The 24,936-nt window shown below is 45.3% G+C and overlaps 1 protein-coding gene across 3 annotated transcripts in view; it reads right to left on the bottom strand.

Annotated features, from left to right (window-relative positions):
* PRKCE (protein kinase C epsilon) overlaps positions 1 to 24,936 on the bottom strand; it is a 550,583-nt gene that overhangs the window by 60,564 nt on the left and 465,083 nt on the right. For all 3 annotated transcript variants that reach the window (XM_081254637.1, XM_081254636.1, XM_081254635.1), the window contains one exon: positions 1,107 to 1,245. In XM_081254637.1, the coding sequence (XP_081110763.1) occupies positions 1,107 to 1,245 (139 nt within the window). The remainder of the gene's footprint in view (positions 1 to 1,106; positions 1,246 to 24,936) is intronic.

Here is a 24,936-nt window from a genome sequence, read left to right on the forward strand (position 1 = left end):
TTTAAGAGAGCCACCAGGGTCTTAGTCAATTCTTCATCCCCACATGACTTTGTGTCTAGCAGGTGCTCAAACAATGCCCACTGGAAGGAAATGAAATCTGGCTGTGCTGACCCCTCCCACCATGGACAATGCTTAAAGGGGATTGGTACTTCCTTCTCATCTCACATGTGTCAGAACACTCAGGACCAGTTTTTTTTTTTTTTTTTTTTTTGTGGTACGCGGGCCTCTCACTGTTGTGGCCTCTCCCGTTGCGGAGCACAGGCTCCGGATGCGCAGGCTCAGCGGCCATGGCTCACGGGTCCAGCCGCTCTGCGGCATGTGGGATCTTCCCGGACCGGGGCACGAACCCGCGTCCCCTGTATCGGCAGGTGGACTTTCAACCACTGCGCCACCAGGGAAGCCCAGGACCATTTTTATTAAGTATTTATGACAGACTGTGTCTTAAATCTGAATCATAGCACACTAGATATCTCTCAGTCTAGGCAAGACTGACCCGCAGAAACTGAAGGTAAACAAACACTTTATGATGAACAAAACACCCAAGCAACTCCCATGAAAGGCAACCTATTGGCGAGGCTCACCATGAACGTCTCTGATCTCTATTAAAATGAGGCCCAGGCACTCTCCTCTTCCGGCTCAATCCTGTGTGCCTGCTATGCGGAATCACTGCTGCACTAGAAATGGCAACTACTTCTTGGCTTCACTGTAGGCAAATTATAGCTGATAAAGCTAATCACTGCCTTTATCAATGGCTCTCCTTTAGTCTGGTTATTAAAAAATGAAAGCAATCATACAAGTCAACAAACGTCTCTTGGTCCTAGTTTCGCTGGTGGCTCTGGACTGGGGTGAGAGGATGCTCAGTGAGGGCCTGGCCAGCTTTGGGGAATGGCCTGCCACTCTCAGTTCACCATCATCTCCCCATCACCACCATTTCCTTATGGAGAAATCGGCAAGCCTTCCACCTTGCCTTTTCTCCCTCCTCCCCGGAATCCATTCTGGTTTTCCAGAGCCTCCCCCAGCACCACTGGATGACCCTGGCATGTGGGGATGGACTCAGGCCTCAGGCCTGGCAACAGGAGGAGGTGGCCCTTCGCCCACGGTCCTACCTCGGGAGCGATGTAGTCAGGGGTCCCACAGAACGTGGTGGTCGTCACGCCGTTCAGAATCCCTTCCTTGCACATTCCGAAGTCGGCCAGCTTGCAATGACCTTCTGCATCCAGAAGGATGTTGTCCAGTTTCAAATCCCTATAAGATGGGCCAGAACCACATGGTTAGTGCTTCACTCATCCCAGTATGACCTTTTTGAGGTGGAGAGGTGTGCACATCTCAGGGAAATCTGCTACAGAAAGGAAAGTCTTCAAGGAGGCTTGATCTGCCAACCACCAACCCCAGTCCAGGGCTCTTGCCCACAATGGCCAACCCCCAAAAGTGCCCCCCATTCATTCCAGCCTGAGGGAGGAGCTTCTGTAACCTCAGGAATGTCTTAACACGGCTTTGGTTTAAAGAAGTCGGCAGCTGTTTATTGAAACCCTACTATATGCTGAAATTCATATTATTCAGATCTTGATAAGAGAGAAAGAAGGAACTTATGCCCCTCCCTTTATCAGTTAATCATGGGGATCAGGTGGTGGGACAAGACTGACACATACTGGCACCAATGAAGCAGATAAACCACATAAGAACCAGGTGCTACTTTATAGGACACTGACTATGTGAGCTGTTGTATTTTGGGGGGGGGGGGAGGGAGACCACTGATGGCTGGCGCAGGCAGGGAGGGCTCCCAGGAAACTGACTCTCAGGAGAAGCTTGGCTAGGTGGAAAGGTCTGGACAGAGCATGAAGAGAAAAGGTGGGAGGGAGGGGAAGGCCAACACAGTACATGCAAAAGGCAGTGAAGAGACCAGAGAACTGAGTCCCAGTAAATGGTGAGGCAAGACAGACATGCTGAAACAAAACACGAAGGGCCCAGACGCCAGCAGGAGGGGTCTGAACTTCATGCTGAGGGGCTGAGGGTCACTGAAGCCCCAGCCTGCACAAGTGCGCACGACGCATTTGCAAGATCAGTCTCTTAGGGGCAAGCAGGCCAAGCAGGGGAAGGGTCTGGGTGCAGGAAGGAAGGCCCATTGGTTGCAATAACCAGGCCCCATAGAGCTGGGTGGTTCTCAGGCCTCAGCCAGTGCAGCTTCCATATGGCCTATTTTACAGTTTGGGTTTCCCCTAAGATCTCGTATAGAATCTAGGGTCCTGGATAAGAATTCCCCTACCAAGTCTGCAAATTCCAGACCTGTCCCATATAAAGATCTAGATGGAGGTCCTCACCCTGGGTCTCTCTCAGCAGTCACTCTGGGGTGGGGGGGTCTCGCAAAGAAGGCCAACTCCCCGGCACACAGAGCAAGAGGGGCCTTTCTCACAAGCCTGCTGGCGTATGGACTTGAACTCCGGCCACCGTCAGGAATCCAGGCCTGAGTGCAAAGGTGGGGCAGGAAACACTCTAAGGCCAGCCTGTCTTGCACCCGTGGCCCCATTTCCTCATACAGCTGGGACTTCTTGAGAAAAGAGAAAGCACATAAAATGTGCTGCTCTAAGCAAATGCTTGGGAGCTACAGAAAGAAGAGTGCGCCTGAGCCCTTGGGACCAGGGCTCCCCGAGTCCCCACCCTGGCCACCGTGTGTGGTCAAGGCTCCGCTCTGGCTGGGGTAGGGGAGCAGGGAGGGGAACATGACTCGGGTGCAGGCGGCCTGGGTTGCAATCACTACTGGGGTGTGGTCCTGGTGCAGTCATCTTGCTGGTCTGTAACCCCATGTGCTGGCGTGAAGGGTTACTGTGATGAGGTGTGTGAAAGTAGCCGGTCTTTGATACCCTAACACCCGCTTCCTTCACGAGGAAACTGAGAGGGAGCCGGGTGTCCTGCAAACGTTTGAGTGGTTGAGAGGCTGACCCACGGCCCTGCTGAGTTAGGGCCCCTTACATGCTCTCCAGTCTATAGAGGTGCCTTTCCAAGACCTACCCTTGCCCACCATGATCACCATGGCAACACCCATGCTAATAGTAACCACGACCCGTGGAAAGCACCTGGTAGTCTACAAACCACATTCGTATTCTGAACAACCCTGAGAGTGAGGAAGAGCACACTGTGCACGACGGTGGCAGAAACAGGCACAGGGAGACTGGAAGAGGGCAAGTGACTTCTGTAAGGTGACAGGGTGCTGGTGGGACTGTGACCTGAACTCAGGTCCCTGGCTCTGAAGGCTGGCACCACTGCCTCCGTGTACTACACTCCCCTACCTTCCTGCCTTCTCAGTGGTGGATGACTTTCAGTGCCAGCCACCAACCCCAAATATATAAAAGACCCCGCGTGCCATCGCGCAAGCACTCTCTTTTAAAGCCTTTGTTGTCATAGGAAGGACTCATTCTCATTTGTATGAATGGAATAGATTCAGAAGATTTTGAGCCACCCCGAACCTTGCCCTTGTGCTGGAAATTGCGACTCAGTGTTTCCGGCCCATCAGGCTCAGCCTTTCCTTCTGCTCGGGGGGGCTTCTACTCAGAGCAAGAGACGGTGGACCACCTAGTTTCTCCCCACCTCCTGCTCTTCTCTGCCTGCCCTGGCCCAGGTGCACACCGTCCCTGGGCTCCCTGCCCCTCCGCTCCCTGGAGAGAGAAGTCACTCCTGCGGAAGGCCCAGGGTGGCCACCAGGGCCGAGCATGTTTTGCAGCAGCTGCTCCTCTGCTGTGGCGAAGGGAGGCCCCAGGCCAAAGCACTTCTTCCCACTGTCCTGTCGATGACGCCTGACATCTTCCTTGGAGTCCCCCTCCACTGCCTGTATTTATCTAAACTCCAACTCCCCATGGGAAACCAAGTCCCAAGGAAGAGTTAGTGATTTATGTTCCTTTCCTTTTGTAACAGGAAAGATTAGCACAGCTTGAAAGACCCCTGGGGGCCAGAAAGGCCGCTACTGGAACTTTATTTCTCTGGGGGGTCTTCAGTTTCATTAAAAAGAAAAATACTCATACCACAGAGACCAAATTTGTCTTGTCCCGGGCTCTAAGTGAGTTCCTGAATGGGGTTTCAGGGGATGGGAGAGCTCAGGGAAGCCCAGGGCCATACTTGCTCAAGTGGAGAAAGAGAGAGGAGAGAGAATGCCCTTCCCTGCAAGGGAGAGGGGACGGAGCCTGCAGAAAGAAGGTGGTATCCCCAAAGTTCTGCTAGCTGCACAGCTGGCTGAGGGCGGTGGTCCCCTCATGATCTCCCTCCTGTTCTCCTATCAGCACTGCTGTGCCAAGACCCCTGCCTTTCTAGCTCCCATTCCTGCCCTAAGATTTCTCTACTTCTTGGCTTTTAGCGTTGTCTCTTCCCTAGAGGTCCCTAAGCCTGCCTGGGAGGCAGGGTCGGGAACAATCATTTCCCAGCCTTGCCTGCTCTCAAGCCCAGCTTGCAGGGCAGGGTGACTGGACTTTTCTTTTTGAGAGACAGTTCCCCTGGCACTCGGGTCATGGTTGCGCACACAGTAGGTAGCTGTCAAACTCGTGGACTGACAGCTTTGCAAAGAGGGGCTGCTGCCTAGATGTCAATCCCTCTCTACTCAGTCCCCAAATACAAGGCCAGGGCACTTCTGAGGACTGGGATATTTTTTTAAGGAGTAGGGTTTTTTTCTTTTTTTTTTTAAATAATGGAAACAAATACAGCAACATCCCTTTCCCTATGAGCCCATGTAACTAGCCTTTGTTTATTAAGTTGATCTATTAATAGTTTTATTCAATCTTTTTCAATAGGTAATACATTCGTGTATTCATAAAGTCCAAAGTGTAAAGGGCCTACAGGAAATATTCTCCCTCCTGCCTCTGTTCCCCAGACACCCCTTTCCCCCCTACAGGCAATTGCTTTTTACACATTCCTTGTGTATCCTCTTGGTCACACTTTATACGTAAATAAGAAAATGTGAATATACATTCATTTCCTCCCTTTTAACTGAATGGGAGCTTGTTATATGCACTCATTCATACCTTGTATTTTCTACTTATATATTGGCTATATTGGAGATCTTTCTGTCTCGGCACATGAAGAGTCTCCTAATTCATTTTTATGGCTGTATGATACTCCACCATATTTTGGGGGAGCCATTTAAGATGCTTCTAATGTTGTGCTATTATAAATAGTGCTGCTGTGATTAAGTTTGTACATATGACATCTTGTGCATATATGAAAGTAATTGTACACATATCCTAGAAATTTCTGAGCCAAATAGTAAAAAATGTGGATTTTGATGAATGTTGTCAAACTGCCCTCCTTAGAGGTTGAACAGTTTACATCTCCATAAGCATATATGATAGTCCCTGCTTGCTACCGTGGTGTGTTACCAAGTTTCTGGTAGTCTGATAGGTAAAAACAGTATTTCAGTATATCCCTAGGTTTCTCTGTAAGTTTGGGCATTTTTTCCTATATTTAAAAGTGATCTGTATTTTTTTTTTCTGTGAACTTTTACCTATTTTCCTTTGGTGGTGTTTGTTTTTTATCGATTGTTAGGAGTTCTTTCTATATTAGGAAACAACCTTTGTGTGGGCTAAGAATTGCAAATGCTTGTCCCAGTTTACTCTTTGACTTCTGACATTGCTTATGCTGGTTTCTGCCAGGCCAATCTTGTTTCTTTTGATGTAACTGAATTGATGTTTAATTTTATGGGTTTTGGAGTTTATGTTTTCATTTGAAAGTCTTTGTTTTACCCATTTCAAAGTTATAAAAGCATTCTCCCAAGGTTTCTCACTAGTACTTTTATGCTTTCATTTTATAAACGTTAAGTCTTTGATATAATTGGAATTTGTCCTGATAAAAGGTGTGAAGTATAGATCCAACTTTGTTTCCAGACTTCTAGTAAGTTGCCCCAATCCAATATGTTAAATAGTTCATCTTTTCCTCATTGATTGAAATACCACCTTTAATAAATACTGGTATTAAATGTCTATATATACTTGGATTTATTTCTGTACCCTTCACTCTATAACATTGATCTGTACCATACTTTTTAAATTATTGTAGGTTTAAAATATGCTTTAATAGCCAGCAGGACTGGTCCCCTTCTTCTTCTTTTTCAAAACTTCCTGGCTACTCTTGCATATTTATTTTTCCATACAAACTTCAGAATCATCTGTCTAGTTAAACAAAAAAATTCCTAGTGATGTTTTTTATTGGAAACGTGTTTAAAGTTATAAATTAACTCAAGGAGAATTGATCTTTCTATGATGTTGAGTCTTCCTACTCAATAACATTGTTTGTTTTTCCATTTGTTCAAATCTTGCCTGTGTCCTATAGGAGCATTTTAAAGTTCTCTCCTATAGATCCTGTAGTACACTTTTGTTATATTTCATGGCAGCCTGCCGGTTGTCCCAATATTCATTCTCACTTTCTCCTTAGTGAGAGAATGTTGATTTCTTTTAAGCCATGCACATAGTGATGCAGCTATAAACTAGAATTCAAAGCCTTCTTTAGAGCTGGGCGTGGTTATGTGACTAAGTTCTGGCCAATCAGATGTGTCTAAGTCTCCTTGAAAGGAAGAGCCTTACACTTCTTCTTTCCTTCCTCTGTCCTATTGCTTGAATGAGGATGTAATGCCTGGAGTCCTAGCAGCCACCTTCGACCATAAAGATAAGGACCACGTCCCAGGAATGGACTTCCAGATAACATTCATAAGAAAAAGAAAAACTTGTACTTTATTTAAAGCACCGTTGTCTGGGTTTTATGTGTTAACTGCAACTGAATCTACTTCTAAATAATCCAAGTTATTATTTTATATTTCACATTCCTATTGTAAATAGGAGCTTTTCTTCCATTATATCTTCTATCATGTTACACGTTTGTACTAACTATTGATTTCTGCTAACCATTCTGTGCCCTGCTGCTACACTGAATGATCTTTATTTTTGTAAAGGAGTTTTTGCAGTTGATTCTCCTGGATTTTCCATATCATCTGTAATCAGTGATCATTTTTACCTCCTCCTTTTCAGTGATTATATATCTAACTTATTTCTTCTGTCTGACTGTATTGACTAGAACCTTGAGAACAATGCTAAAGAATAATGGTGAGAGTGAGCACCTTTGGTAGTCCCTGATCTTAGGGGGTGGGGCTCCCAGAATTTGTTCCTCAGGCAGAATACCTTTATTATAGCCCCTGTCACATGGCACCTGGATCGAAGGCTTCCTTACTGTACTTCTCCACTAGGCTGAGGATTGTGAGAACTTCCATGGAACCTCCCTGACTCCCCGAGCTGCCAGATGTCCAAATGGGCTGTGTGTGGGCTAGAGAGAAGTGGGTAAGGAGCAGGTCATGCCCTGTCCCTCTGGTCCAGGGTTTCTCACCCTTGGCACACTGGAGCTGCTGGACTGGCATTTGGGCTGGATAACTCTTTGTTGTGGGGAGCTGTCCTGTGCACTGTAGGATGTTTAGTAGCATCCCTGGTCTCTACACACTAGATGCTCTCAGCAATCCCCAACCGAGCTGTGACAACCAGAAATGGCTCCAGACATGGCCAAATGCCTCTTTGCAGGACCTCTGGCAGACAGCTACTTCTCTGATTTAAGTCTTAACAGTGATCAAAGCTCCAAGATGGCCTAACCCAGATCATTAAGCCAAACAGGTATTTGGGAGCCAGGCTCTGGCTATCAGGAAAGGGTGCATCTGCCTACAGTATCCTCTGCCATTTTATCCTAGGAGAAAAGAACCCTGACCACACCAACCCTGCTGACATCTGCTATCATCAACCACCTTTTTAAATGTATGAAGAAATGGAGGCTCACTTGCCCAAGGCCAGGCAAGTCACTTGCCCAAGGTCACAGGGCTGGTAAGAAGCAGCATTGAGCTGACTTCACACAGCTGCCCGTGATCACCTTACACCAAATGTAAGGCCCGTGAGCTGGAAATCTCCATCTGCTGATTGGACCCAAATTCCTTTGGGCTGGATAAGGAAGGCTTTGTGGTCAGAAGGGGAATACAGAGGTCAAGAGGTCACAGTGGCTGACAGGGAAGGATTGATTTAGATGCAGGAAGGTATGACCAAGGCTCCCTTGGGGCAGGAGCACAGATCTCTTCCAGAAACTCAAAAGGCACCAAGAAAAGGAATTCCCTAAACAACATACCTTTAAAAAAAAAAATTCTATAAAACCTATGGGGGTAGGGGTGAGACCTTGCAGTTGGTTTTAAGGAGGGGGAAAAAAATGCTTTTCTTCTATGACCAACTGCACTACTTTATTGGGTTGGAAAATGGGAAGGGGATCTGTGAGTGAAAGCAAAGATCCCTAAAGTGAGTTTGCTGTGAGCTGAGGATAAGTAAGGTGTAAAGAAGGTCTTCATATCAGGGACATCTGTTACAGATGGGCCGAAACCTGCAGTAGATCAAATTACACTTTTGCTTTTAACAAAAGTTTACTTTTAACATGACATGGAATCAGCTATTGCTATCTCTAGAAATGTGTCCATGACAATTTGAAATACATATTTTGGCTTCTAAGAATTGTACGCCCCTGCCCCCCGTGGCTATCTATGCACCTAATGGCTATGTCTAAGACGTTGTAGGTGCCTCTATGTTTTGATCTAGATGCTGGCAGGGGGTGGGGGTCCCCCAAGTTGTCTCTTCCTGATAGGCAGTGAGGCAGTTCTGAATCTGAATCCTAACTTGGCTACTTTCAAGCTGGATGATGTTCCGCTGGTCCAAAATATCATTGGGACTCAGTTTTCTTATCTGTAAAATGGGAAGAATACTGCCACGATGGACTGATGTAACCGACATGAAAGCTCTAGCACAGTGCCTGAGACATGGCAGTTACCCCAGAAATTCTGTCCTCTCCAGGGATCTCTAACAGTCATTTCTTACAATACACCTGCCCCATGAGGGCGAGTCAGTAGAATTTTTGAAAAATACTTATTACCTCTTATTGTGTACAAGCCACTGAGAGAGACACTGGGGTGAAAAATAGGAAGCATATGCAACTGTAACATAGGAAAGAAAGTGATGACTGATCCTTAAATGAAACAGACAGACAGAGATAGAGACTGAAACTTTCAGTCTAGTCCAGTGAGAAAAATCACAGATTCCTTTCCACTGGGCCTGGGGAATGACAGCTGATGGGAACACCTAGAGCCCCAGGGGAGGAAACGACTGGGTGGGGGGTAGGGAGTAGGGGGTGGGGCAATACAGGTGTTTCTACTCAGGACTGATGTGACAGCTCCCCGACCCTTAGTTAGCAAACGGCAACGGGGCCTGTGGCTGCAGCTGCAACCCGTCCCTAAGCTCCAGGCTTACACACCTCAAGGCTATCACACGCCTCATCTCTCCTGTCACGCAGCCCCGGCAATGAGCAGCATCAGCCCCAATTTACAGGAGAAATAAAGCCTAGGGAGGTGAGCTGGGGCCTGCACTTCAGCAGCTGGGCGAAGTCCTCCATCCCTCCCACAGCACCTCAGCCATCTCAGCTGAAAATTCATCCGCTGCCATGTGTAAAATTACAGTGTCCCAATTTGACGGTAGATTCCCCGAGAATAAGGGCCAGAAGACGCTTCTGTAAACCACGGAGCAGTCAGCAAAGGGGTGACACCCGTGAGACCCCTCACACACAAGAAAAAAGTGAAACAAATTTTGTGTTGCTTGACTTGTAAACTTGCCCTAAAGGAAGAGATCCATATGCTCCTGTCTCCTTCACCCTGGCTCCGTTTTTTTTTTTTTTTTTTTTTTTAATGCCCTCACTTCCTGGTATGCTCACCCCACCGGCAGGCTAATTCCACAAAGCTCAGGCCTGAGTGCCACAGAAACAACAGCAAATTCTTCCATTTACTTGAAGATAAGAGATGAGAAAGATTACTCCTCGGGATGCCAAGTATTTGGATCACCAGAGAGCAGGCCCTCGGGCGAGGTTATGAAGAAACTCTGCTTGTTTTTGGACAAGTAGTGGAGACTTGTAAATGACTGTGGTTAATCAGATGGGAATCCAGGCTCTTCTGGCAGATGATGTCAAACACTTTCATAAATTTAACGATATGTTCAAGAGAAAGACCATTTGCCCCTTCAGTGCAGTCAGACTCCCCTCAAGATGATGGCCAATGCTGGTGACGAGCCATCATCCCTTCTCCCAGCTGCCTCTGTGGCAGCCACCTCCCATCACTCCCAGGAAGGCCATGCCATTCAAGTACGACTCTACACCCCTATGACGGGATGGCAAGCGAGAAGCCTAGGAGAGTGTACCTCCTGCCTCTCCATCAAATAGAAAAGCATCATTTGCTTTCAGAACCAAGGTAAATGATTTAAAAACTCTCCATATCAGTGCTGATACCTGAGAGTTGACGATAACATTTCACTCTGGGCCAGTCTGCAGAGAAATCTTTCTCCAAGTCTTTTCATAGGAAAAGCTCAAACATTTAGGAACAAAATCATAACCACCATTTTTCTTTATCAAGTACTTTTGCATGCCAGGCTCAGGGGTAAATCTTTTATATGCATTAACTCATTTAATCTCACAAATAGCCTATGAATCTGGTAAGACTATTATTATCTCCATTTTAAAGACAGGTCTCAGGGGTTATTGACCTGGTCCAGAACACACAGGTGGCGAGTGACAGAGTCGATGCTGCCTGACATCAGCTCCCATGTTCTTAATCACTTTGCTATGTTGCTTGGGGAGGGAAAAAAAAACAACAACAACTGTAGCACGTTTTTGCCCTTCTGTGGGATTGGGAACACAACTGTTGCTCTTGGAGGGTGGCTGCTTTTGACTCACAGCAACATGGTTACAAGATGCAACTGATAGGGCTTCCCTAGTGGCGCAGTGGTTGGGAGTCCACGTGCCGATGCAGGGGACACGGGCTCGTGCCCCGGCCCGGGAAGATCCCACATGCTGCGGAGCGGCTGGGCCCGTGAGCCATGACCGTTGAGCCTGCACATCCGGAGCCTGTGCTCCGCAACGGGAGAGGCCACAACTGTGAGAGGCCCGCGTACTGAAAAAAAAAAAAAAAAAAGATGCAACTGATAAGCTAGACACTGCTGTTCTGACCAAACAGATGACCCCTTGTCTGAAGACAGCAGACTTTAAGCTACCACACTGACAGCTGAAAACCTGAGGTGTGAAAGAGCATCCCTGTTCACAGCCAAAATACATAGCCTGGGGCTGTACCTGGGCATTAAGACTTGGAATCACTGCAGGATCACTTATCTGATGGCATGATTTTCCAATTACTTTTTTTTTTTAAACCCACAGTAATGAAAGCAAATCCTTATCCTTAATACTCATGGATAATATCCTGACCTCCACTGACGGGAAACAGACCTTGACTTGTGTCCCCAGCAAGTAGGATGGGCTGCCCTGACCATGATACTTAACACCTAGTCCCCTCATTCCTCTCCAGGTCATCACACAACTTGGCTTCGAAATGGCTATTTGGGATTCAGTGTACAGACCAGGACCAAGGACAATGGCGACCTCAAGCCAGCTGCTTTTCTGAGCTTTACTGTCTTCAAATATGAGATACGATGGCTGGATAAATTAATCCCCAAGGATCCTTCTCGTCTAAGATCCTGGGAAGCCAAGGCAGCTGGAGCCCATGAAGCTTGAACTTGCAGCCCTAGCTGTTGGACACCAAATGTTTCCCTTTCCACTTTGGAGCAAACCTTTGCCAGCAGGCGTTTTTATACAAAATGTAAATCAGATGACGCTCTCCTCCTGCTTGCATTCTTCCAGGGCGCCCCATGAACTCGCTTCCTAACATGAGGCGCAAGACCCTGTGTGGTCTCCACCAGCCTGGCCTTTTAGCCTCATCCCTCACCCCACCCCCTCACAATCCAAACCTGGGGACTGTGGGTGGCTCCCAGATGTGTGAGGCTGTCTCCTGCCTCAATGTCTTGGCAAACCCAGGCCCCACTGGGAGTTATCTGTCTTCCACAATGGCCCACACCATGCGGGCAGAGCCTGGGAACCCCCCCGGTGCCTGAAGCATCCTAGCTTCTCAACACCTGTTGGTCAAAGGGATGAAGGAAGGAGTGAGTAGAGAAGTGAATTTGTGGATCACGGCCCCTCCAGCCAGATGACCTTATTTTCAGATAATGTACGGAACTACTAAAACATGTTATTATTAAAAAATATTAAAACTAACGCTAAAACCATCAGAGGCAGCTGAATCTGATGTTCTCTTGTACCTTCCAATCCATTCTCTGGTTATACTCAGGAAGAACCCCTTTTTGACCCCAGCAACTTCCACGGCAGTCAGAGTAGCATCCGAGTGCCTTATTCTGGCCCTGGCCAGGGGCTGGCCCTTCCCCATCTCATTTGGAGTCACCTTCCCCTTTGTCCAGCCACAGGGGTGTCTGACAGTTCCTCAAGCTCACCGAGCACTTTCCTGCCTTGAGACCTTTGCCACATCACTGTTCCCTTTCCCTGGAAAACAGACTCCTTGCCATCTGAGTCTCTGCCTCCATTTCCTTTCCTCAAAGACGCCTTTCTTGGCCACCCTGTCTAAAGTGTCCCACCACCACCCGCCCCCGACCCTTCCTGTATTCTCAGTAACCATGGTCATTTCCTTTGCAGCAGAGATCACAATTTGTAATTACTTTGCTTGTTTATGCCCTTGAGTTTACGGCTTCCCTCACATGAGCTCCATGAGAACTACATCTTCGTGTTTGCATCTCGGTCCCCAGAGCCCTGCAAAGCACCTGGCACTCAATGTTTGTTGAGTGCCTGGATGAGCTAATGAGCAGGATCTGTATTAAGTCCATTCTAATGACAGTCTAGTCAATGGCATGAGTACAACTCCTAATACATCCGTTGCCTACTTGGCCCTACTACATAATGCTCCACAATACTTACTGAGTTGCCACTCAGGGTCTGCTTTGGTGCTAGGAGGATACTGACAGAGGATACAGTCCCTGTCCTCAAGGAAGGGTCCCTGTACTCAAGGGAGAAGTGAACATGAATGAGTCCGGAATACTTGGGATGGTAAGTTCTACACCAGAAGGACAAACAGGACACCACCACTGTCCTTAGAAGGCAAGGGCTGCCGGTCTCGCCTTTTTTGGGCCCAGCGATTTGCAGCTCGGAACCCAGCCAGCACTCTGTCATCACAGAAAGGGCCACTCCAGCTAAAAGACCAAGAGTAACCTTTCTGGGGGCGTGCCTGGAGCCTGGCAGAAGTGGACTATGGAACCCTAGGCAGGGCCCAGAATTCCCGGACAGGAAGGCCAGAAAACTACTCCTCAAGCTCCTTTGTCAGTACGAGAAGTTGCCAGAACCAGTAAGTATAGGGCTTCCGTGTGCAGCCACGCAAGAAGCCACGTGCTAAGAGAGTGGTCAGCCCCTTGCAGGTCAGCCCAGCCCAGATAAAGAGCTGAGGAAACGCAAATGCAACCCCGACAATTTGAGGGGGATGTAGGGAAAGCACGTCTTCCTGCAAAGCGGGGGTCACCCAAGTTACTTGGAGGATATCAGAGGCCTCCGGCAAGGCCAGGGAGCTGAAAATGGACTGACCTCTAAAAGGACAGAAAACAGATTTTATTATTCTTAAAAAAAGAAGTTGTACATTTATATTTGTTTAATTTGGCCACGGAAGGTATTTGCTTTGAGACCGAGTGGCGCTTTTCAGCTGATCAGGGATGTGAATGCGCGTGCGTGTAGGCACACATGCCACTAGGGACAGGTACACGGTGTGTTCATGCCACACGTGTGTTCGTTCGTCGGCTCAGGTGGAAGGGGATGCACAGGTCCATGAGGATGAGGCAAGGACCTGTGAAAGCTTCCTCTCTTTCATCAGGGAGGACACATCTGGTGGAGTTTATGAAACAAAGACGATTAGAGCTAAGAGTACCTCCAATGCTCCACTTGATAAATATTTACGGGGCACCTACTATGTACTGGTGAGGTCCAGGTTGTGGAGTGAGGGCAGGGGTTGACCAGTAGTTCAATTTGCATTTGCTGAGTCTGAGATGCCTTGGCGACATCTAACTGCACATGATGGCCAGGTGGTGATATATGAAGGTCTGGGCTGGAGAAATAATGAGTGTGGGTGCGATTTTCTGAGAAGATAGATAGTACAGTGTGAGAAGAGAAGAAAGCTAAGACGGGTCTGTGAGTAAGCCCAACGTTTAATGGGTGGGACTTGCAACGAAACCACCGGAGAGGAAACTCACGAGCCTGGATGCCCATGAGGCCCAAGGAGGAGGGACAATCTCAACCAAAGGGCAGGGCTAGTCACTGCCATGCTGCTGAGGGGTCTCAAGTTTGGTGATTCAGTAGCTCAGAGTTCTTTTTATCCAACTGAGGCCCAGGAGGTAGAGTCACTTGGCTTTATTTATATTTTTTGATATTTTCTCTTTATGCTTTGTGATTCCAATTTAGAAATAATAGTACTGATAATAATAATAAATTTTACATTTCAAGAAATGACTTGCCAGATCAATAGAGGTATCATGTACCAGGGCTGGCCCGGTGAACAGCTTTAGTAAAGAAAAGAAAATGTCAAACCTGTCAATGGGAAAAAGAGAAGGAATTTCCAGAATTCCACTCAGGGGAAAAAATAAAGCAGTAATTCTGCAAGTACCACTGGGAGACATGTCTTTGTATAAGACGGTCTAGTCTCCACGTAGGAAGAATCCCCATTCAGAGAAAACCCACTGGAGCTCCATGTTTTCCAGAAGCCTTCCAGTCTCCAACCAAGAAGGACCAAGCAGCTTCCCCTCCTCCCCCTCCCCCTCCGGGTGAGTGGGTACACTGGCGCCCCAGCTCAACAACAGCCCAGCCTCCCGGGTCCCTCTCTCCACTCCACCAGGCCCACTGCCTTCTGGCTGCCCTCCCTGGCACTCCCTACCTACTGCTCCATCTGAAGGGGCAACTGTACTCAGGATATTTCTTTACTCCCTTCCCTTTAAAAATCACTCTCCCCCAAACTACAAGCCTTTCTGAATGACTTGCAAATCTGTTCAATGTCATTAAGCTAAGGTAGGCATTTATGGCTTGATACGCGACTTCCCCCAGGCACCTGCACAGACCGGTCAGAAGACTCTGGAGGATTGGTGGAGGAGATGGGGCAGGGGGCACAGCCTCAATACCACTTCTCAAATCCTGCCTGGACGGGGGCCGAGGTCCCCTCCAGGGCTCTCCTAGTGGCCACCTCCTTATCACTGCCTCTGAGTCCAGCTTCAGTCAGCTGCTTTTTTTTTTTTTTTTTTTTAACCCTAGGACCATTCTTGGAGCAGGATTTGGATTTTCCTGATGTCAATCAGCTAAAATTCAGAGTGCTGCTTATTCCCTGACTTGGCTGGCAATCACTAGCAGAATGTATCCTCACAGTAGAGCAGGTTGTTTGGCCATAGCTGTGGATGAAATAGTAGTAAGTTACATTCAATGGAGGAAGGTACTTATAAAAGGTTGGTCCATTTCTGCCTTGGGAAAAAGTGATACCTGGATTTTGAACAAAGTCTCTTTCAATTACAGTCAAGGTCATGGAAGTGTACTGAGGGCATGGGGTACACACACAGAGCACAGCAGACCCTCAGATTTAGCAGTTATAGCTTTCTATTCTTGAGGTACCCTGAGGATCCATGATAAGTAGCAATTTCTACCTATACAGGGTACACATTTTAATTGGTTTTTTAATGAAGCCAGTGCGTGGGGTCAGCCAGTGGGCCAATGAATGAGCTCAACCCAGTGGAGACAGTGACGAGGTCTGGGAGAGGAATAGTTCTCAAACAGAATGCAAGTGATTTGACCAAATTAAACACAGGAACATGCAATGTGTTGGGGATTCAGATCTATGACCAACAAGTCCTCCAAATACTCTATTCTGCAATAAAGAAATCAAGATTTGTGAATTTTTTTTTAGCAAGTGCTGTGGCAAAAACGGAAACTTTAGCGAAAACTTAAAAGGTGGCTAACGTGCTATAGGATGTGCCCAGGCAATATATAACTCTCAACATCTCTCTTTATATGTACATTTTTATGTCATATTAGTCATGCTATATACTTTATTACATGCATACATCATTATATATTATTGTATATGTACTTTATTATATATGTAATAAAATATATATCAATATTATGGTTAGTATAGAGAATATCAAATTAATATAGAGAGAGACATTGATATATAGAGAGATATTGAGAGTTACGTGTTGCCCTGCAGTGATTATATATATCTATTTACACATGCAAATGTATATATAATGAAGTATGTATGCCAAAAGTAGTTAACATGTAGCATGAGAATGAGCCCAGGCAACATATATCTCTCAGTCTCTTTCTCTCATATATTAACCATACTAGATACTTTATTGTGTATATAATAAGGTACATATAATAAAGTATAATTGGACCTTGAACAACATGGGTTTGAAGTGCATGGGTCCACTTATACATGGATTCTTTTCCAATAAATATGTACTACAGTACTACACACTCCATGGCTGGTTGAATCCGTGGGTGCGAAGGGCTGAGTGTAAGTTATACATGGATTTTTGCAGGGAAGGTTGGCTCCCCTAACCGCTGTGTTGTTCAAGGGTCAACTGTACATATATAGAATAAATATACAGGAGGATTAATACATACCATATATAGAGACAGATGTTGGGAGTCGTGTTGCTCATATACACACATGCAATAAAGGATGTCTATGATAAAGCTTCTAGTTTGATTAATATATATGATGAATATTTGGTATGATTATTTGGATATATGTATTTATATTCTATATATTATATGCATATATAGTATAATATATGTACATAGAGCATATGTTTTACATAAAATCAGTAGAAGTTTATGTGACTTCTTAGACTATATTTGGAGTTATTGGTCGCCTCCCAATTTTGCAACTTATTTTTACCTACTGTTTACGCTAAACAGGGATAGAAACAACAATTACTCTTGAACCTTCAGAGTATACAAATGCAAAATCTGTCACCTTATCAGGCTAAAAAAAAAATCACTATCTTCATGCAGTAACAGCTTCAAACAGAAGTTAATTAAACGAATGCTAATTTCCTAATCTGTTGATAACTGTCAGTTTTTATTGCCAGAGATTAGCTGTTAAGATATATGTATATACCCAGAACCACATCAGCTCTTTTTTGAAACGTAAATGTTCTGATTTAATGGAAAATTACTGCAGGGCACAAGTATAAACTATAAAACAATTAAAATCATAAATCCAAATGGCAGCAATTCTCAGTGAGTCTTACAACATCAAACTAAGCAGCTGCCAATCTGGAAAGCTCTGCCCTGGGCCCAACAGGTGAGTTGGCTGGAGCTGGGGCCAGAGGCAGGCACAGGCCGCTTCCCATGGATGGCCTCCAGCAAGAATGCAAGAATGGCTGGAGTCCCTATGGGACAGTGGGATGGTCAACCCAGGGCTCAGGAGCTTCCAGGGCAGAGGCTGCCCACAGGTTTCTAGCCAGCTTATTTCCCTTTCATAGAAAAGACCATTTATTCAGGCATTCAAATATTTACTGAACAACTACTGTGTAACATGTACTGTTCTTGGCATGGAGGAAACAAATTCCCTGCCCTGCCCTCATGGAGCTTACATTCTAATGTGGAAATTGACAATCAATTAACATAACAATAAATAGCATGTTAAGAAATGAAAAGTGCTATGAGCATTTAGGCTGGGATGAACTCTGGTCCATGTCCTTGTTTCTTTTCCATTAAGTGACAAGTATTCATTGAGCACCTTCTAAGTGCCTGGGCCTTTATAAAATGACTTTCAAGGGACAGAATTCTAAGACTTGGCTTCTGCCACCTGCAGGTGGAGCCAGGAGAAAACCCTAAAGACACCAGGCTGCACCTCACGTGGATGATCTTATTTAATTCTCTTCCAAATTCTCTGAAATGGGACTACCATCACTCCCATTTTATGGATGACAAAACTGAGACTTATAGAGGGTAAATATCTTGCCTAGAAGCAAGGTGGGGGTGGGAACCAAGACTTGCACCTTACAGAGCAAGCTCCTAACCACGTGTGTCTCCACTGGCTGGTGGAGACCACCTGCACTAAAGGAGCTCCTGAGAAGCTGTAAGCTCCCCGAAGAAGGAGCCACATCCGCTCCACCGTCCACGTCCTCCCCAGGTCCATACTGCCTGCTCCGGTGCACGTGCCAGGAGAAGTCAGTAAACCAGACAGCCTGGTTGTTCTCTCACGCTCTCACTTCAGGATCACCCACCCAAATTTCCAGACCAGAAGGTCTTTGCGTGTGTGGTCATCCAGCCCTGACTTCCCAATAACGACATTTCATTGGCTTGTCAATCTTATTTTTAATGGCCTACCGATGATCTAGATTTGGGGCCCTTGGAAAACTGGTTAAAGACCAGTGACATAAGGATTAGGGGACATTCACCAAAACAGGGACTCTCTGTGATACCACGTAAGGAGTAGTAAGACAGAGAACCGGAGACCGAGCAGGAGAGACTGTGATGTCTCACAGATGTGAGTTTGAAGATTACTCTGGCTCTGACTTATTATCAACAATATGTGAGGACAGGGAGTGATCCTCACTGAGCCTCAGGCCCCTCGCCTGTAAAATGGGGATAACAATAACTCATTTCAAAGGCTTGCTGTCATGCTTAAATGAGATAATATGTAAAGAATTCATTATAGTTCCTGGCACAGGGTGGGTGCTTGACTAATATTAGTTCCAATTCCCCTTCGTGAGCAATTTCCAAACCTGATCATTCAAACCACTAGTTTCTTATTCCTCCCTAACCGACCAAAAAATGACTGTCTGCCACACAAACAGATGCGAATGTCTGTTGGTTCTTTTTTTTAGACTGACTACATTTTAAGTGACACTGTAAGGGAGCAACACAGTGGCAAACCACCACCGCCACGAACAGAAGGGGAAAGCAGAATGAGGAAATATAAATAGGAATTGTAGGATGGAGGCTGTGCTCTTGTTGCTCAGATTCTGTCTGAATTCACCACTGTAGCTGACTTGTTATGGGTGGCTGGGCAGGGTGCCTCGGGTGTGAATTGTGGAAGGACGTGGGACACTCACACATGGCCATTTCAATACTCCTGTGACTTCTGAAGCAAGGGCACAAAGGTGAAGGGACTGTGAGCTGCCCACGCTGGGATGTGCCATGGTCATGTCTAAGAGGCCTGGCTGTGTCCGGCCTCCTTGGCCCCTGCCCATTTTCCCCTTGATTTTGGCTGTGTCCAGCCTCCTTGGTCCCTGCCCATTTTCCCCTTGATTTTCCAGCTTGCCTGTTGTATCTGTGACCTACCTCTTCTCTGTCCAGAAAATTCCTTTTCTGTACAAGTTAGCCAGAGCTGTGCTTATTACTAAGACCCCTGACTAACCCTCCCAGTCCCAGGCCAATTTGAAAACCCCTCACTCACACAGGCTGCCCATGAGGACAGCTGCTCGTTGTCAAAGGCTTACAAACTTGGAGCTATCTCAGGAGCTAGGCCAGTGTATTTTGAGAGTAGAGAGGCCCTGCCGGCCACCATACATTCACAACTGCCTGTTGACCACCTACTCTGTGCACAGCACTGGTTAGGAGCAGAGACCAATACTGAGAAGAGCAGTGAGGACAAGCAATACCAAATGTATTGGTCTCCGTGCTCTAAGAGAAGGTCGGGGCAAATAATAGCTACTCGGTGTATGTTGACATGACCCAGAAGCTCTCTTCCTTTAAAAAAAAAAGAAAAAGTCTATACAGCTGTTTCTCCTCGAAGTTCAAAATAAGAGATATTATTAAAACCTAGAGGAATCATCGTGTGGGACACTGTATTAAGAGATTAAGAATCTAGGGTTACTAGATTAGCAATGTGGGAAGAAAATATCAATGATGAACTGTTTAAGGGCAAGGATCAATGAGTTTGAACTGAACAAATCTGAAAGCTCAATAAAGAATCAAAACTGAAGCAGCCGCAGAGCTACTGGGAAGGCCCCAATCTGTAGGCTTTCTGGCCCTGAACCCTTGCTTTTTCCATACTTTGCCCTTCAACTCCTAGGCTAAGGGTCTGGAGGCTTAAAATAACACAAACGGACTCTAGTTTTTAAAGCTCAATGACAACACCCATATTTCAAAGGAGCTTATCTAGGGTAAGTCTTTTTTTTTTTTTTGCGGTACGTGGGCCTCTCACTGTTGTGGCCTCTCCCGTTGCAGAGCACAGGCTCCGGATGCGCAGGCTCAGCGGCCATGGCTCACGGGCCCAGCCGCTCCGCGGCACGTGGGATCTTCCCGGACCGGGGCACGAACCCGTGTCCCCTGCATCAGCAGGCGGACTCTCAACCACTGCGCCACCAGGGAAGCCCTAGGGTAAGTCTATTAATGCTGGGCCTTAAGAAAACTGTGATGAGTTGGGAGACTGGGACTGACATATATACACTAATATGTATAAATAGATTCCTAATAAGAACCTGCTGTGTAAAAAAATAAAATAAAATTCAAAAATTCAAAAGAAAAAAAAAGAAAGAAAAAAAACTGTAAATGAGTGAGGTGTGTCTTCACCATCCAGAGCTTTCCGCACCTCACCCTGTCTGTCCTCAGTGGTGCCCTCTCCCTGGTCCAGGGCCTGCCGGCCTCTCTGCTCTTTCCACTCTTCCCCACCAGCTCCCACAGAGGCTGCAGCAGCAGCATTCGGCCTCCAGTGTGAGTGCTCCAGGCAAGAGGGAAGGGAGCTCACACTTGTCAAACTTGCACCAAACACCACGTTCCGTGGCAGCTTCTGTGCGGGAGACCCAAGGTCACTAAAGAAGGAGTTTCCACTGGGAAAAAAAGCTTTTCATCTGACACTAAAATGTAAAATATAGATTTAAGTATCAAGAAACGGGAAGTAAAAGGTATAAATATTGAGTGTTCATGTTTAGGTTTTTTCAGAAACTGTTTTTCTCTGCCTGTAACACTCTTCCCCACTCCTCACTGGTCACTACCCATCACTTCCTGCAAGAAGCTTTCACGGGCTCCTCCAATTAGGTTCACTGCTCTTCCTAAGAGGTGCCAAGGTATCTGGACCTCCCCTGCCACGGTATTCGTGACAATGAAACGTGAATGCCTGTTTGTCTGTCTCCCCCACTGGGCACTAGAAGGGGACAAAGGGACCCAGTCAAGTTCACCACTTCATCCGCGTAGGACCCTGCACAGTGCCTGCGATGTTGTAGGCACTTCGTAAATGTCTGATGGCTGACTTCTTAAGAATGAACAGGCACTCAGGGGAGACCCGGAGAGAGCGCTGTGGGCTGAAGTGGGTCAGCTTCCTGGACAGCCAGCACCTTGGAGTACTTACTAAGGTAAGACCCATGTAGTAATTTTCTTCTGAAAACTTAGTGTTGCCTGTGCCACAGCCTGGATGGCTGTGGCTAAAAGAACACCGCCTAACCCCACACTACGAGAGCCAACCTGCTGGGCTATTAGTACCCTGGCTTGGCGGCCCCAACCCTGTTGCTTACGTTTGCCCTGCTGTTTGCACAGATTAACTTGCCTTAAATAAGTTTTAATCATTTTAAACAAGTACTTCACTTAGATACAATGGAGACACGTACAACTTGATTTTGATTCACACTCCATTTTGTTATGGCAGTAATTATGTATGGAATGGACTTTGATTTTCATGCTTATTTAATCCTAATGTGAATTAGGAATGACTCACTGTCATAGGCTGAAACATTTGTTTTTCTCAGAGGGCGCTTACTTACGTACCTACTAAGTATTCTCGCACTGTTAATTTTTTTTTTTTAAGGTACGTATTTATTGGCATGGGTGAACTTAGGAGAAGGGAATTATTCCAAGACACTAAAAAATGGAAAAATTCCATCAGTTAGTTGTATTTGGCTAGATGAAGTCAATGACAAATTCATTTCCCTCCTGATGATACACAGTTAACCACATCCAGGAAATTGACATTCTGTCCCCCGCTACCCCCTTTAAGCCCTGCATGGTAAGAGCCAAACTCTGGTACGATTTACCAACTTCAGAAAAGATTCCTCTGCTCCAGATAAATTGATTCCTGTAAACTCAAACTTTTATTTTAAACTCAGTCATTGCTACCTAAAAATGTTCACCAAAAGTCACTGTTCTGTTCACTTACTGGCTGCTTCCAAAAAACTTTCTAGAGGAGCACAGTACATCAGAAACCAAACAATCCTCTTTGTCAACCCCATAATGAGGACCATGCCTATTTTTCCTTTCTATTAGAATTTGGATCACTGAGTTCTATGGAATGTGTGAACTGTGGTACAGGCCATCAATTCATTTTCCCAACTACTCTTTCCAAAGACATTTTTACTAACATTTAGATAAATATAAATGCGAATCAATTAAATTCCAGTTTTCTAAAGTTTGTGTACATATATATATAACTAAAGCATGGCAGTGAAGAATTCGGGAAATTGCTATAGGGAGAAAGTATTGGGCAATCAGTGGCTAAAGTAGGCAAGACAAATAATTACCAAAGTATCTTATTTGTGCCCCAGTGAGAGAATCCAAGTGTGACATCCCTTTTTCCAGAAAAGACTTAACTGTGTCTAAGGAGTTCTTTTCAAGACTCACCATATTTACCAATTATGTGGAGGCTGCTAGTAGAGAAATATTTTTAATTGTTCAGGGTCACCTAACATTATATAAACATGCAACACAACCATCCTTATAATTTACCACATGGACTATGTAAACATCTTTGTTAGATATAGTGGAAGATCAGAGAGATATAAGACTTGTTCCCTTGTTCCCAGTCCTTAAAGAGTTTATAGTGTGTCAAAGTTATATCAATGAGTGAGGTACTGGGTCCTATGAATATGACCTCTTTCCTGTACCCAGAGGCCCTAACATAAATGTAGAGCTGTGGATTTACATGGTCAATTTTTTTTTGACACAAGTAGGGATTTCCAGTTGGGCAGTGAACGTGGAATTATAGACTAGTGTCATAGGTACTGATCAAATAAGGTTTCATAGAGGAGGAGGGACCTGATTCTATTAATATCGGCTGATTAGATTGAACTATTCCTTAAGAGGAAATTCTTCCTAGAAGGTTATTTATTCATACTCCTTATGATATCTCAGAAGGCAGCAATTCCATTTTAATTAGAAATAAGAATAGTGTCCACTGCTTGATGCTAACTAATGTTTCTTCATATACAAGCAAACACTTAAAATCGCTTTTCAAACTGGGGAGACTTGACGAAGTTGTTTGACTACTACTGTCAGGTGCTTGAACTCAGCCGTGCCCTGAGTTTGCTTCCCCTTCCATCAGCACGTGCCTCATAAACGTTGGTCTCTTTGTTCATTGTTGGGAACTTGATTATTCTGTGCTTGGAAAGGCACTAATCCTTACAACCTAAGAGGGTTGAAGAAGGACTAAAATACAATGTAATGTAAAAACCAATACATTTGTTTTTGATCTATGTGATACAAAACAGAACTCTTGAATAAAAAAAAAATCCCACAAGGACTCAAGAGGCAAAAAATACACAAATCAACTTTCACTGCAAAGTAAAGGAGCTGTTACAGTGGAGGATTACTGGACTGAATGTCAATATTATGATATAGTTATTAGTGTGTTTCGTGTTTGGTAATTGTTGCTTTTGTTGTGGTCATCCATTTACAATGCTTGGTGTCAGTTTATTTATCTCTTGTAAAAATAAAATACAGTGTGTGTGTGTGTGTGAGTTGTGAAAAAAAACATACACACTACTAAATATAAAATAGGTAACTAAAAAAAAAAAAAAAACAGAACTCTTCAGGATCCTAAACAGTAAACAAGAGAGAAATCATTTCATTCCCCCAAGAGAAGTAATTCCTCGCCTTTTGACCCCCTCCCCCAATTCTTTTATCCTCATTATCTCACTGAACCTTATTCTAGTCTCACTACTTCCCAGTAACTGTTCCACAATTGGAGGTAATAGTTTAAGACATTAAAGTGTGTGACTTGCTTATCGTTTTACTCTGAGTTTCCTTTGAGCAGTGTGTTGACAAAAAAAGGGGAGTGGGGGCTCGAGTATTTTCCTCTGTAAAGCTTTTCCTTTCCTTGTATTTGCACATTTTTGCTAGTGAACTTGAGTAAACTTATTTCTTGAATTTAAACAAACATTACAGAGAGAGGTTTCAGACTCTGACCACTGGGCAGTAAATGTTGCCACAATAACCAACGGTAAGGTGGTCTGGCAAAGTTTTCTAGAATCTCTTCTCCAGCTTTACTAGGGAGTACTGAACTCAATTTTATAGGAAAAATAATTTGGCTTTGCTAGCTTTTCTAAGTATAACGGAGGCGAACACTTGTTGGCACAATGCTAAAGAATACAGACTATGGTATCAGATACAGCAAGGTTCCAATGCTGCTCCCCTACTTCCTGGTTCTGGAAACTTCTTGCTTCCTGTTACAACTTGAAGTCTCAGTTTCTTCATCTGTAAAATGGGGACAATACTATCTACGTCACAGGCTGTGTTCCCAGGGGTTAAATGAAAGAACAGATGGTGGAAAAACACTTATTGCCGGGCACAATTTAACTCCTCAATAATTATTATTAATAATTTTCAAAGTGAGGAGCTTCACATACCAACCCAGACTTGGGCAAGGTCAGAGGGATACAATGAGGGCTATTTAGGGTATTTCAGCACTACGGTCAGTTTTAAAGAGACCTAAATATAAAACTTATTTATGGTCAGAATGGTGCTTACCCCTGGGGCGGGGGGTGGTACTGACTGAAGGGGCATCAGCCTGCTAGAAACCGTCTCTATCTCAGTCTGGGTTACACAGGTGTACATTCATGTAAAAATCTGTTAACATCTGATAACTGTGGGCCTATTATACCTCACCACGAAAAAAGAAATAGAAAGGAAGGAAGGGAGGCAGAGAGGAAGGAAGAAAGGGAGGAAGGGAGGCAAAGAGGGAGGGAGGGAGAAAAAAAGAGGGAAGAAAAGGGGGGACAGGCATAAATGATGTTTCCTGTAGTCTACTTTGCTCTTTTTAAGCTACCC

The sequence above is a fragment of the Mesoplodon bidens genome (assembly GCF_964165515.1).
Source record: "Mesoplodon bidens genome assembly, chromosome: 14".
In the NCBI taxonomy this organism is placed as follows: domain Eukaryota; kingdom Metazoa; phylum Chordata; class Mammalia; order Artiodactyla; family Ziphiidae; genus Mesoplodon; species Mesoplodon bidens.